Raw genomic sequence first — 16,164 nt, 5'->3', positions numbered from 1 at the left:
AAACTGCCAGGTAGTTGTGGCTGAAGCATCGATCTGGGTGATTCACCTTTTGCCACAAGGGTGTGGGGCTAAGCTTTGCTTCAAAATGGTGGAGCTATGCTCCCCATTTCCTTCTCACCTTTTTGGCCTTTATAAAGAGCCTCCCCCACACCTTTCCTGTGCTGGTTTACAGTGCAGCTCAGCTGGGAAAGAGGGGGAGGGGATTTCTGGGCCACACTGTGACATTCTGGTCACCGTAAAATCTGTGCTTTAGTACAGACACAACAGAAGTGGAAGAAAGGGTGGTGGCAGCAACAAGTGGCATGGGAATGGGTTGTGGGGACACCATTCCCACCAGTGTGCCATACCACTTGCTGCTGAGGTGAGAGCATTTTTTTCACCCTATGCAGATACAGCCTTGTTTATAAAAAATCTTGCATTTCTACATTTAGGGGTAATTTCAAAGGTACAAATCCCTTCTTTGCCAAAAGGGCTAAACATGCAAACTAGAATTAGAATAGCTTTGCATATATGCAGTCTGCTTATGCTGAGAAGCTACAAGCAGCTGTGTTGTTGTAGGAGTTGACCTGGATAGCCCAGGTAAGCTCAATCTCAAAGCTAAACTGGCTTGGCCTTGGTAAGTAATTGGATTGGAGACATCTGAAAAAGACCATGAGGCAGGCAATGGCAAACCACCTCTGTTAGTCTCTTGTCTTGAAAACTCGAGCACTGGTCACTGTAGATCAGCTATGACTTGATGGCACTTTCCACCCCAGAGAGAGGAGGGGGGAAGGGCTTTACAGTCAGACATCATGATTTACATGTCATAAAGCTCCATTACCTCTCATTTTAAGCACTGGGAGGCATACACTTGATTGGCAGTTTACATCCAACTTTTAATGCTCCAGCTTTAGCAGGAACAACCAGTTCCTTAAGCAGTTCTCACACAGGAAGAACCAGTGACTTGGGACGGGAGGTCATATTTGAATAAGGAACTAGGGCTTCATTTATCCTTGCTCCTGGGGAGATTATACTTTATGAGATGCTTTAGCATTGTATCCAGCTCATTTTGTGTTTTTGCACAAAATGTTCTGGAGTGTCATGTGTTTGTTTGAAATGTATTCTTCCTTGAAAATGCTATGAAACAAAGCCTTGGGATGGACATGATGCTAAGGCACCCTGAAGGCAGAGCTGTTTGAATTCCAGCGGTCTAACGCTTATTTTGGGGACCAGAAATGTGCAGATTTCAATTCTGTATTCAAGCTTCTTTTATACTTCTCTGTTGAATGAGGAACTGAGAATCAACATCATGAAATAAACTGCATGTGCAAGCTGTTTTTAATCCAGTCTCTGTCTCTTTAAACAAACACACATGGCTCATATTACTAACCTTTGCAGACTATGTCACACCCAACAATGACTCAAGCTGTAGAAAACACATAGGAGCAGATGGCGAAGCTAAGGCAATTATATGCTGATTCCACTATAGCGAGTTCATTTTAGGCGCCAAGGCAATGCAAATTAAGTTTAGGAGCAGAGTCTTTAGGAACAGGTATCATAGATTTCCAAAGGTAAATATGCTGACTGAACTGAATACTTGTCATGAAATTTGTGTATTTGAGTGGAGGGATGGGATACTTTCACTGATTTGTCTAACAAACCGCCGTGCCTGATCATAACCCAAGGGGCCTTTGCCTGACTTTGGTATACTCTTACCAAACCTGCAAATAAACTGTTATTTATTTATTATTTAAAGCATTTGTATGCTGCTTTTCTATCCAAATAGGATCCTCAAGACAATGAACATTAAAAAATTTAAAATGAACATTTTAAAACCATTTAAATTTCACTCTAAAACCACATTTAAACAGTATAAAAGCAATTCAATGAAAACACAAAGAACAGGGAGGAGGGTCAATAACAGTTGTAACCTCAGATAGCCCATTGGTGGCACAGGGGTTAGGGGAAATGGTGGTCGTGTGAGCCTGAAGCAAGAAAGGTTCGGGGGAGCTGCCATGGGGATGCTCTGTTGCTGTGAATGCCTCTTCATGGAGAATTGGCACTTTGTAGGAACAGCATCTAAATATTTTCCATAAAGATGTTCTGCTTTTTTCTTGTCAGAAATAGGTCGATAGGTGAAAGCTTACCCACCAATGCTCTGCTTGGTTGAGAGACATGGATGTATAGAGGATTGGTTTTTTCTGTGTGACTTAGTTGGATCCATTAATTTTTATTTTTTTTAAAAAAAAATGGGTTACATGTAACCCTTGTGGTTGGTTCTTTTAGTGTTAGTGACGAGTATTCTTTTTTGGAGAACTCCCGTTATACAAGCAAGAAATGTTTGGGCTTCCTGGTCCCCTTTGCCATTTTGGCTTTACTGGAAATTGATATTGGTTTGATGCCACCTACAGTCGTCATGCAAACTTTGTTTTGCAAATGGCATATGTTCCCTCTTTTCTCTTGGCCATTAAAGAGGTCCTGTGAGCTTTGGCTGTATTTATTTTTGTCTCTGTTGAAGCAGAAGCAACAGCTGCTGTGCAGAGAGCTAAAACTTGAGGCTGGGGATTTTACGAAGAATCTCCGTGAAGGCTATCCATGTTGTATTTGGTGGGATTGAGCCAGCACAGTACTTTGTGGATTGCTGATTCTTGTATCTTATCCAGATTTTATAAAGAGAGCTTGTTGGTATGTTGGAGCATACACTGTTCCATTCAGAAAGATACTGATTTGGTGTGTGGAATGTGTGCTTCAAATCCCTGGAGTAAACTCTGAAATGCAGCCATCTCAGAGGTGGGTTATGATAAACATTTAGCACTTTCTGACTGAGAGTTAAAAAATTATGTAAGGTACTATCCTGAAAAGGCTGCACAGTTAAATGTAGTTGAAATGGCCTGGAAGATAATTAACGCTCAGTCCCTGTGCGCTGCTGTAGGATTGCTCTGGCAGAACAATTGCCCCTGAACATGAGCAAAGACTTGACACTGAAAAAGTACAAGACCAGCCTGTATTATTGGGTTGGAATCTCAGGGTATGGTTAGAGGGCAAATCACACAGTGACTTTGGGGAAGCTGAGCAGGTTTGGATCTTGTTAGTGCCTGGATATGAGACCTGGGAACCCCAAGTAAGCCTCCTTCAGTTCCATAATGGGAAAAAAGGTGGGAGATAAAATGGAACGGATAAAGCTAAAGAACCGTGAATGAAAGCAAAATGTTTGCTAGTGCTGTCTGCAGTTGCTTGCTGGAGAGTCACACAATGTAGTTGCTAGTTTCTGCTTGTGCAAGCTATTGTGCAAACTCTCGGCACAAGTAGAAGTCTCGATTTAGTTTCACTTATTTGAGCAGCAGCATTGTGCTGTGAAGTGTAAGAGCACCTTTTGTACCTAATCCCTTCAAGCCTTTCTAGATAATCTTGCCTTCTGGATTAATCTAAATTTGTATGGAGGAGGAAGCCACACTGCAGTTTCTCTTCTCTTTCCCCCAACCTTTGATTTTATCTGAATTCTGTCACAGTGGATGTCACATGTTCTAGAGTATAAGTGGAATGTGCTTTATTATTTTAACTTCTGTCATGTTTCTCAACAAAAAAGTTCTGAAGTACCCCTAAAAGGAAAGTCAGTCATGCATTTTCTACATAAACAGACTGATACAAGTCAGTCACGAGTGCCCCATTTCTGGGGTTTGTTTGAAGAAGGGAGTTGCTTATCAAAGTAGGAATCCTTTCAGCATGATGATATATTTGATGCCTGGAAAGATCACAAGGAATGCTGTCCTGTCCCAAATGTCCATATACCCTGGTTTGGGAAGAGTCACAACACTGTCTGGAGACCTTCCAAACAAGTAGATGCATTCACGAAGGAGTGCTTTAATATCGGCCAGGGGGTTACCAGATGTGCCCCTCCTTCCACTGAAGAGGAACTGGGTAGTGCAAACATTCTCCTGTGGCTCATTTAAATAGAAATATTTATATGTAAGCATATTTAGGTTAGTTGAAGGTAATAGCATTAAATGTCCTTAAATCTAAGTCCTTAAGCAAAATTGTAATGTGAACTTTAAAAAAAAATTATTGGAAGCCACATAGGATTTTACAATGCATTCATGGAGAATATGCCAGGATGTGTAAAGATTCATGAAGAGTGGTATGAATATTGGTTGTATTCAATCTCAGCAAGGAAGTAGCCATTCATATTTTAAAGGTGGGGTAAAAATGTTTTAATAAATAATAAGTAAGAAGGAACTAAACAACAGCCTGATTATTCTATGTTCAAGTTTTATTACACTACCACATCATTGCTACAAAAAAGATGTCAAGAGTTTACATTTCTTTGAGTTTTATTGGCTCCAAAGCATATGTTACTTGGCGTATATTTTTCATTCTTTGTTTGTATGTCCCTTAAGATACTCAGGCCAAGGCTTTGTAGAAAGAAATTCAGTGGCTCTCCAGTTCAGACATCTATCATGCTTTTGTTGCATTAGGCTGGAACTGGAGCTATCAGTTCTATCAGAAAATGCAAATTATGTTGATTTCAGTTCTGTTTCTAAAACTAAGCATTGTAGCATCTGTAGTTGGCTTTGGTGCCTCCCATATAGCCATCAAGCCATTTAATTAGCAGCAATAGAGAGCAATGGAAGCATTAAAATTTATCAGAGTTATGAGGAGTTCCAGATACTCCTCTGTAGCTGTTCTTTCCTTTGTTTACTGTAACTTGCCCAGAAACTGGTGCAGAATGTGAACCAGTCACTAAAATAGTATCTCTTAGGCAAAACATACTCTAGACTTCTGGATAAAATATGGCAGCAGAGAGGGGAGCCACTGCTGAAGATGGTGCCAGTTTTTAATGTTTTTCTAAATGATAAGAATTTTTTCCTCCTTCCCTTTTCTTAACTATAGTTCGTTTTCTCTGTAAGTCATTTGGATTCTTGACAAATGTGCTTTAATTTTGGGCTTCACTTTCTTGAGAGAAAAGACTAAATTATAATGTTATATAATTATATAATTTTTTGTTTCATTTTATGCATTTATGAGTGGTGACCTGAACACTTGATTGTTTGATGCAAGTTCAGTGCTCTGCCCTAGTGAAGTTGCTGCAGTTTGCACTCTGTGTGCTTGGACTGCAACGGACTGCAACCCTCAATTACTTGTATAAAAGTGCATGAAAAATTGAGTTGTGTTTGAAGTAGTGTAGACAGAAGATACCTTTGCACATGCAACAAGGATCCATGATTTCCACAATTTTTCCTTAAACTGCAGCTCTGAATGCTGCATCCATGCCCTCAGAATCTCTCTACACAAGACATCTGACACATGAAGCTCATGTGCTGGGAGATGCAATGTTAGCCGGGAAGGATAGTATTTAAAAAACAGAGCAGGCAGCAGGGCAAAGGCTTTGCTATGCACTGGAGCTGTGTGAAGGGGCTGTGAAATTCCAGAAGGGAAACTTCAGCCCATTATAACCTCTCCTGGTCCAAGCCCAGCTAAGGAAGGCAGCTTCAGCTCATTTATCTTCCTTGCTGCCCTCTGGTTGCGATACCACATAGTTTTAGATTGGAGAGGTGAAATTGACAGAGCTTTGAGGGAGGCAAAGATAAAATTAACAAACCCTCTGAGGAATGATCTCCGCTAGCACTATCTTTTAAAACTACCCTTCCCTGCTAACATTGTGTCTCCCTACACTTTACAAACATGCACCAAGGCATCTTGTGTAGAGAGATTCTGAGAAGCAGGGTTTGGGTGGCTCAAGAAGGAAGAGGGATGTGAGAAAGGACCGTCTTCAACAGATTGAACCAAGTCAAACTGATGCTTTTGTAGGTGTAAATTTTCCATTAATCGTTGGCTCCTTTGTCTTGTACTTTGCTTTCCCTGTATTATCACTTCAGATTCAGATGTAACTAGTTTCAGCATGTATAAATACAATGTACATTATCTGTTCTTGTTGCAGAAAGCCAACTTTTGCCTTGGAATAACTTCACCAATGAATGCAATATCCCTGGAAACTTCATGTGCAGCAATGGACGTTGCATCCCAGGAGCCTGGCAGTGTGATGGGCTGCCGGATTGCTTTGATGAAAGTGATGAGAAGGAATGTCGTGAGTGTCTTCTGCTTGCTTGCGTATTTTAATAGTAAGATTCACCAATGTAAAATCAGCTGTTTTCAGTGACAAGTATTGTATTGTCTCTAATTGGTTTGTCTACCCACAACAACAACAACAACAACAACAGCCACCTCCAACTAGATCACATTTCCATTTTTTTTAGTTATCCTGTTTGTATCCTACCCTTTCTTTAAGAAATTCGGAGTATCATAAATGTAGTCCTCATGTTATCCTAATATCTCTGCAAGATAGGTTAGAATATGTGATGGTGGCTTGCTGAAGAGCGTTGTGAGTTTCAAAGCTGAGCATTCAAAGCAGAGATGAGTGGATGCATTTGGTGTTCTATTCTGTCTTTTGTTTTAACTTGAACAATTACTAAACATTAATTTTAATTCATAGAATCATAGAGTTGGAAGGGGTCTTACAGACAATCTAGTCCAACCCCCTACCCAATGCAGGAACAGCCTAAAGCATCTCTGACAAGTATTCACCCAGCTGTTCCTTGAAGACTGCCAATGAGGGGGAATCCACTACATCCCTAGGCAGCTGATTCCACTGCTGAATTCAGTTTGCATCTTTCCCCCATTTCTTATTAATGATGCTTACAAATACATATGAGCACAACACCTGCAAAAAGGAGTCTTGATAAGATCATATGAGGGGTTTTTTTTTGCATAGTAGTTTAAAAATTTTGCACAACTGCATTGATTAAATCACAATACTAAAAGAACTATTGTATAGTTTCAGTCACTGATTATATACATTGGTTTATATGGACAGCCTGTAAAAGGGGGATGGGAATGCAAAGAAAGCAGTATAATGAAGAGTGCATTCGGAGTGAACTGAGAAAATGAAGGAAGGAAGAATGAAGTATCACTATCATATTGCTACTCTTCAAAGAAGATCAGATGATTTAAAAAACCCTAAACCATTGAGAATATATATAGTCTATGAAGGTAAATCTTTATAGCTCAATAAGACTTTTTGACTGAAGCATGGACTGCAGTGTCTTGTTGTGTGTATTCTTTGCCCCATACTCTGTGCACTATTTAGCTTGACTTTGTAAAAGGAAAGTGGGGGTCCAGAGCCTTCATGTGCCTTGCAAAGACTTTTGGACTTCTGTAATGGGTATTTAGACATTAAATTCTGTGGCACAGAGACCATTTAATGTTTCAGTTGCTTAGAACAGTTTGGCTCTGACCACATGAAAATAAGAATTAACATTAACAGTGAAGTGTTACTGGAACTGCTCTGTTAATAGGATGGGGAGTTAGCTTAGCAGTCCAGAACTAAAACAGCGCGGATCTAGCCAGCTATACCAAGGTCCATTTTCGGAGATCCCCGTAACAAAGAGGCAGACTACAAGTATTCCATCAATAACGTGTATTTTCTAATAGTGTGGCGTATGCCTGAAATTACACACACATCCAAGATTACATACAAGATCTAAGAAATACAGAGTATGAAAATTAGAGACCTGAGCAAGAACCCCACGATGACAAGGGCATACTCACAAGCAGTAGGCATGTCAGAGATATAGACGTGACATGATCCAGCGCCCGCACTGGAATCACGGAGAGACAGCAAGGAAGTGGGATGGGGCTGGCGCACATGCACCCTCAGGTTTGAGGGGCTAGCTTATATACTTTCAAAGCACCCAGGGGCTGGCGCCCCTGTCAGTGGTTCTCACGACTTAAATCAAAGGATTTGAGGCCATCAGAACAGCCTTTATTGGACCATGTTTGAAATCTGATTGATCTGTAATGACACCCTTTTGGGAGAGGGGATGGGGAGGAGGAAGGGGAACTGGGCCGTTTACTCGTTCCCAGCGCACATCCTGGTGCCTTCAAGTCCGGAGTGCAAAGGTTGCTTTGATGTGCGCTTGTTGATTGCCCTGGCTGACTGATGATCAATCTTCATTCTGGATAGGTGTTAAGAAATGCGGAGGAGAGTGGGATTCTCTTGCTGCGTACGTGGTCCGCTCGCTCCTTCGCAATGGCTTCCCCAAAGCAGGCTGTTCCCCTCGGCTTCTTGGCTGTTGGCTAGGGCTTACCAGCAGATTGTCTGGCAGTGAGAGCAACCAGCCCACGGCAGGCTTCCGGCAGGAGCTGGCCAGGGGATGCCTGGTCAGACCTGCTGAAGACCTTTCCTGGCTGGCATCTGGCTGCTGGCAGCGTAGCTGGAGCCCAGAGTGAGGCAAGCTCTCATGGCAGGCAAGGGAGCAGCGTTTAAGACACAGTCCGTGGTTGGCAACAGGGCAGCATCACACAGGAGAGTCCAGATATAAGCTTGAGCAGGGCAGTGCCACGTAAGAGTTCTGAGAGCAATTGTCCAGGAACTGTCAGTCTGTTGTAGCATCAGATATGAAACTGACACGTGTATTAGAGGCACACAGGCACGGCAATCTTTTAGTGTAGAACTCAGACCCAGTTCATGGCTGGCCTCTGGAGGGAGGGGGGGCTGCTCGGTAACAGAAGAGTGCACTGCATTTCATTTTTGGTTCACAATTATATCTTAAATTAGCTGTCTGGGATTGTAATTACAGGTCCTGAAATGCTCATCTTAGCTAAGATTAGGTGCAATATAACATTTTTTCCATCCACAGAAAGCAAGACCAAAATGCCTTCCTTACATTTAATTGAATAAAATTGTGTTTATGTATAAGTGAGGTGGAGAGAGATTTTCTTTCCAACGCAATTTTGTCATTCTCCTCTTTGCAGGCCATTTGCTGAGCACAAATATAGGGTTAAATTCCTTTAGGATTTCTGTTTTGCTATTCAGGGGCCACATACACTATTCAGGGTGGCTATTCAGTAGCCACATATGCCATTCGGGCTATTCTGTTATCTTTGAGAATAAGCTGGATCTAGCAAGATTCTGGTGGTAATGAATAGAGTAACTGCCATTAAAAGAAAAATAGCTATAAAACCACAGTTCATAGCACTGTTTCTTTAGATGGTTTGGGTTAAGATTATCAGTTGATGTGACTGCAGAAACTGTTCTTTTTTCTGAGCAGGATTAGATTTTTCCGAGCAGGATTATATTATTAAAATATTTTAGGTAGGTCATTTTTATTTCACCCAAGTGGAGATAATCATCCAGTTCTTTCCTCTTACCATACCTCTGTCTGCTACCTTAACTGGTTTCATGAATAAATTTTAAACTGACAGAGAAAGAAGAACCTGGGAGCAGGTGATTCATTTCCTGCACTGCCCTGTAGTTGACAGGTAAGCTAAGAGAAAGCAAAAGAAGCAGAACTGATAGGACTTGAATTTCAAATAACACTCAAGGATTGTAAGTTTTTATTTCATTTCATTTATATCCACTATAAAATAGCAAGTTTTTTGGCTTATCAAATGATACAATAAAAACAAAATACAAAAAAGCGCAGCAGATCCCAGATGACCAAATGCATTTTATGAGGCAAGGATTAGAGTATCGAACACAGAGGATAAAAAGTGCCATGGCTGCCACTGTGTTTCCCCCCCTGCCAAAATCAGTGCCAGATTCATGTGCAGTCCCAGACTGTGGACTTGATCTTGGAGGAAGAGTGATTCCAATAATTACGTTAATAATCTACTAGTTATAAGGAACAGCTACCACTTTGGTCTTGTCTGAGTTAAGTTTTACTATATCTCATTCTACCCATTTCTGCTTTCAGGCAATTGCTCAATACCTGCACTACGACATCTGCTTCTGGTATAAAGAAAGCGAGAGCTAGAAGTTGTCAGCACATTGATTATTCTGTGCTGAAAACCCTCTATGTCCTATAGAAATATTTAGTACTGAGGGAAAGCTAGAACTTGGGATACCCACAGGATAACTCTTGTGGTGTGTAAAGAGTCACCCAACTCCATTTCTAAGTGCTATGAATAGAAGGAATTGGACATTCATTAAACAGGGGGGGGGGTCTCATTTTTCTATTATATTACACAAATAGTCCAGTAAGCTTTGGTGATTAGGAGTATGAAGAGAACCCCAGAAGAATCAACATTACCTTGTTCTCCCTGTTTATTCCCAGAATAAGATAATCAACCATGGTCTCAGTCCATGCCCTAGCATGAAGCTTCAGTGCAAAGATGAAGAAAATCAGCTTTATCTGAAACCTTTTGAAAGTGTCTTTTTAATGGCATTCAGTACAAAAGCTAGTCAATATCTAATGTTTAACATCAGTTTTGGATCTGGATAAATCATTTATATACTGTTTCCCTAAGCTACAGCCTTTTACCTGGAAGAATTAGTCCAAAATAGCTGTCTTCATCTAGTTCATTATTCACAATCACTACATTTACAATAACTTTTCTATGTGTGAGAGAGAGACAGCCTAGTCCTCATGAAGTGCTCTTGAACATAGCTACCAATGTATGCAGCTTGGGATGGATAAGGGCTAATAAGTGATGGCCTGGGGCGCCTTTCACCAGCTTTGAATGGTGAGCAACTACAGCCTTTCCTACGCAGTAAAAATCTTGCTACTATGGTGCATGCCTGGTAACATCTAGATTATATTATTGCTTCCCTTGAAGACCGTATTGACCTTTAAAGCCCTAAACGGCTTGGGGCCAGCATACTTGAAGGACCACCCGTATGAACCTACCCATCCACTCTGGACATTTTAAGAGGCCCTGCTTCAGCTGCTCACGCCATCTGAGGCTAGATGGGTGGCAACTTGAGAAACAGCCTTCTCAGTCATCACACTTCCTTTCCAGGAAGATTTCTCTCCTTGTTTGTGTGTCTTTATGTGTTCGTATGCTTTATTTAATTGTTTTAAATTGCACACTCATACACGTACACATATGCATTGTAAATATTTTTTTAATGTTTGAAACATTTCAGTGTTTTAATGTTTGCTGCCTTGGGGACCTTGAAGTGGGTGGAAAGGCAGCATAGAAATGTTTTAAATTTAAAAAAATTGGGTCACAATTATACACTGATACTACCTACATTTACAGCACAATCCTAAACAGAGTTACTCCAGTCTAAGACCATTGAAATCAACAGGCTTAGACTGAAGTAACTCTGCTTAGGATTGCACTGTAAGTGTAGGTTAGTCTGACAGGAAAGGAGTAGCAGGCAATCAATTATAACGTTAAGAGGAGAGGCTTTAAAAGATGACTTTTTCTGAATATTGTAAAGAAGATTTGGTTGTTTATTGTTCAGAAATGGTAACTTTGGAACGGTAAAAGTTTGTTTCCAGGTCTCCAGCCCTGGAGCACTTGTATATTTACCATTGATTCTCAATCTTACTGGGAGTTGGATCTTGCTACCATATTTAATTTCCTTCTGTTCTCTGTGTGCTGTGTTTATTTCTCCTCCTTTCTTCACAAACGTGATCTTCTTCTGTGTAAAATAATCTAATAATACACAAGCATTTAAAGTGGCTTTTGTCAGCTAATGAGCAACAGCTATTTAGAGAGATGGTGGGCTGTTGCTTTTGTCAGCTAACAAGCAGCAGATGGTGCAGTTTCAAAGTATGGCACATCATCTGAGTTTACTGCCTGACATGACAGGAGCCCAAATTAAATCTGGACCAAATATCCAGGCACTTCATAGTATAAACCCCTGCTTCCCCCACAAAAAACACTTCTTTTTCTGCCAGTTCTGCATGCTTTCAGAAATGTGTCTGTAAACCAACAGTGACACCCAGTGACCAGCTGCTGTGTTTTTTAATGACCATTGTATTTAAAAGTTACACCATCAAAGCAGCAATGTCTGAATCAGGTTGTGTTAAAGAGCTTCCTCCTAACACATCTTGTGGGTCTTTAATGTACAAATATGTAAATATCTTTGTTGTTAACTTATTCGGGGGACTGATAATCAAACTCGATTTAATGCAGTATTGCCAGTAATATGTTTCCTTAAATGCTCAAGTTAAAATATATTATTCTTGTTGATGCATGATGCACCTGATTGCTTAGATAGGGATGGAAGCACATGTGCTGTGAATGTGAATTGTCATTCCTCAGTCACTGTAATCTTTGAACTATATTTATTTCTTGTTATTGTATATCCTCTACAACTATTGCAATAATCATTCTTAATATATTCATAGTTTTAGCTGTGGCACTGTACTTTTTCTGGGTAGGTGTGGAAGCATATGTGCCATGTACCACAACCAGAACAGCAAGGCTTTTCTGTAAGCCTGTACAGTTCTATATTGCAGCCCTGTGGAGGAGAAAAGGAAGAGTCTTGCCAGCCATGTTCAATATCTGTGCTTTCCTGGGGCACACATTACAGAAAACTTGAAAATCCAGATTTTTTCCCTCATTGCTGGAAATTGTTGCAATTTGGAATACAAAGAAAACAGATCACTGGAACAAACAGATGTCATTCTGAGCATGTGGAGTTCACATGCCAAGTCAGACTAATGATACATCTTGATCTGTGTAAATCTAGCAGTTTACAAAAGATAAGTTGGCCAGTCAAGAAGAGGGGGAAAAATAACACAAATAAGTGGATCTTGGTTTTTCAATTAATTAATTTACATGGGTGTCATTCCCCATTTGCGGAAACTGCCTGAGTTAGTTGAAGATTTGAAGACAGCTCCCAAGCATTTGCAGAATTTAAGGGCTCATCATGGATGACATGAGGCAACATTTAAAACACAGGCAGCACTTAATCCCTAACTCACAAGCAAGATGTCCACTCAGTGCTTAATGCCAGCAGGAGCCATTTCTGGAGAAAGATCCGATAGTTGGTATTCATTAACGGAGTCATAGGAAAGGCAGGCTCAGGTATGCACACCCAGCCAGGGGTTCACTCCTGTCTGCTTTGTTGGGAAATCAGTGCCACAAGTACCTGCTTTGGAGGTGCTCGTGTTGATTCTGACATGGATGTTTGATCTGCTAGCGTTTGTAAACAGGAATCCAAGGGAAAAGGAGGGAGAATGCTAAAGGAGGGAGTGTGACACTTCCTCCAAGAGCATACAGAACAATCCAATTACTGCAATTAAGGAGTGTGGGTAAGCAGTCTGTCTGTTGCAGGTGCTAACTGTCTTAGAATCCCTGTCATTGCCCTTGCACACCCAGGATTGCTAGAAATCTGAAATCGGTTTTAGCATGGAGTTTCGACAAAAGTTGGATGCAGAATTTAGGGAGGGGAGTCACTGGTCCTTTTGACCCAGTGACCATTAAAAACTTCATGTGTAGTGCCCAATAAGGCCTAAAGGGACTATTACTTAATTCATTACCACACCACAGCAAGTGCCACCCAGATGGTTCAGAACTGTGTGCTTGGTATATTGAGCTCCTGGATCTCAGGGAATAAGGGAAACGGGTAGTCTGGAGAAGCAGATATTACCATTACCATTACTATTATTAATTACATTTCTAGTCCACCATCCCTGCAAGCAGGTTCAGGGCGGGTTACAATGGTACATAAAATACAAAAGATAAAACATTTTTAGCACAATAAAATCAAAGTCTCAGTAAGCATAATTTCAGAAACCCAAGATGGAGCCCCCCTTCATACTTCCCCACCCACCATACAGAGAGGGAAGAGAAGGAGGTGTGAGTTGGTATCCTACTGTACGCGTGTGTATGAACTCTCACTCAGAATTTGCTTGTATGTGTAGGCATGACAGCAAAGCTGGTAGTGCAAGAATTGATAACTAGGAACATAGGGGTTTTTTTTCCTGCTGAGAAGAAGAGTAAAGAACCCAGGTCAGTTGGACATACCATCAGTAGCAAGGTTGAGCTGTGCCTCAGCTGTGCTTAGCTCATCCCATAATCCAGACCTTAAAGTTATAATGCTGCCTGCTGAGGAGATGAGACATGAATTCAGACTTATCAGATACATTATCTGTGCCACATCTGAACATTTGGAATTCACTGCTAGTGAACATAGTGATGGCCATGAGCATAGATGGCTTCAAGGGAATTGTATCCATCAGTGAGAGCCAGTTTGGTGTAGTGATTAAGAGCGCGGGACTCTAATCTGGAGAACCTGGTTTGATTCCCCATTCCTTCACTTAAGCCAGCTGGGTGACCTTCGGTCAGTTACAGCTTCTAGGAGCTCTCTCAGCCCCACCCACCTCACAGGGTGTTTGTTGTTGTGGGGATAATAATAACATACTTTGTAAACCGCTCTGAGTGCGTTTGTCAGTCCCTGGCAGTTAGGTCCCTCAAGCCCTCCACAGTTAACACACAGGTGTTCCAGTTGAAGCAGCTTTATTGAGATCCATTCAGTACAGGTACCTTGAAAATATATGGCTGGCTACTAAAAAAAGATACAAGAACCCATAAGAACATAAGAAGAGCCTACTGGATCAGACCAGTGGTCCATCTCATCCAGCATTTAATCCGGCAAACAAGAAAAAAAGCTTCTTCTATCCACTTTCTCCACCATGTGCATAATTTTATAAACCTTTTTTTATGTTTGCCCTTAGCCATCTTTTTTCTAATTGAAAAATGCCAGACATTTTATATATATTTGGTAGTTTAACCCCACTTTTCTCCACTGATTGTAGACTCAAAATGGATCACAATATGAAAAAGCAACACACCATAAATACAACAAATGTACTTGGCAACAACAAACTAATCCATAGGAGATGTACAGGGAACAGAGCAGATGGTGAAAGCGCTGCCTTTGATGACAACAGGCTCTCCAGGCACTTCTTTACTTCCAGGAGGCAGCTCCCTTTAAGCTTCTAGGGATGGAGGGGAGCAGAGCAGAGCAGAGCAGGTAAACGCTCTGCCCCTGATGTCAGCAGTCCCTCCCCAGGCACTAGACCCTCCCCAGGCTTTCCTCACAGGAAGGTGCTCCAATCCCCTAATCATCTTGGTTTTCATCCTCTCTCCTTTTTTCCAGTTCTGCAATGTACTTTTTGAGATACAGTGACCAGAACTGCACACAGTATTCCAAATGAGGCTACGCCATAACTTTATATTAGGGCATTACAATATTGGCCATTTTATTTTCAGTATCTTTCCAAATAATTCACAGCATAGAGCTTATCTTTTTTTTCTGCTGTCACACACGTTAAGCTTTCTGCAACAACTCCAAGATCTCTTTCGCTCTCAGTCTCAGCCATCAGCATATATTTAGAGTTTTTTGTTACAATATGCATCACCTTACAATTACCCATGTTGAACTTCATTTGCCACATAGTTGCACCTTCACTCAATTTAGAGAGATCCCCTGTAAGTCCTCACAATCTACCTTGGTTTTCACCACCCTGAATAATTTGGCATCATCTGCAAACTTGCCTGTTACACTTCTCAGCCCTAATTTCAAATAATCAATGAACAACTCAGGGCCAAGCTACAAGTGATGAATGACACTTGAACAGCAAGTGTATTTCTCCCTGTTCACTTGCCCTCCACTCAATCCACTTGCCATTCAAGTGTCATTTGTCACTTGTAGCTTGGCCCTCAGTATACCAGTTGGTATACCAATACTGATCCTAGTGGAGCCCCAGTGCTCACTTTCCTCCACTTATACATTTTGCTTCCATTTAACCAATTTTTAATCCATGAGAGGATTCATCCCCTTATCCCATGATTGCTAAGCTTTTTCAGGAGTCTTTGGTGAGATACTTGCCAAAAGCCTTTTGGAAGTCCCAGTGATATCTGCTGGATTGTGCTTATCCACATGCTTGTTAAACTGCTCAAAGAACTCCAAGAGGTTGGAAGGCAGGACTTCTTTCCCTTTGTAGAAGCCATATTGATTTTTCCTTGATGTGCTTATTAATTCTCTCTTTAACAACAGTTTCTCCTAATTTACCTGGAACAGATGTTAGGCTAACTAACCTGTAATTTCCTAGATCCCCTCTGTACCCTTTTTTAAAAATTAGGCGATATTGGCAAAGCGCAAAGACTGATTTTAGCAATAAATTAAGTACTTAATAGTAGATCAACAACTCTTAAAATGGTTAGAGATGGACGAGAAGCAAAAATAAAAGGTGACAAAATAGAGTCAGAATTCCATAGGAGTCAGGCTGTCAATGAAAAATTGAAACTACAGCTAGGGATGCTAAAAGATTCAACACCAAAATACAATGTCTGACTAGGATAAAATACTGCGGGCTGACTTCTCTCCTTGGAACACTGTCTGAAAACATTTTCACTTCTAGTCCATTTCCATTGACTGCCAGGAGC

The 16,164-nt window shown here is 41.0% G+C and overlaps 1 protein-coding gene across 5 annotated transcripts in view; it reads left to right on the top strand.

The window, feature by feature from the left end:
• The window catches only part of LDLRAD3 (low density lipoprotein receptor class A domain containing 3), a 230,386-nt gene that overhangs the window by 57,326 nt on the left and 156,896 nt on the right, over positions 1-16,164 (top strand). For all 5 annotated transcript variants that reach the window (XM_054971891.1, XM_054971890.1, XM_054971889.1 and 2 more), the window contains exon 2: positions 5,915-6,061. In XM_054971891.1, coding sequence (XP_054827866.1) covers positions 5,915-6,061 — 147 coding nt within the window. The remainder of the gene's footprint in view (positions 1-5,914; positions 6,062-16,164) is intronic.

This window comes from Eublepharis macularius, chromosome 2 (genome assembly GCF_028583425.1).
Source record: "Eublepharis macularius isolate TG4126 chromosome 2, MPM_Emac_v1.0, whole genome shotgun sequence".
Taxonomy (NCBI): Eukaryota; Metazoa; Chordata; class Lepidosauria; order Squamata; family Eublepharidae; genus Eublepharis; species Eublepharis macularius.
This window is presented reverse-complemented; position numbering and strand designations above follow the sequence as displayed.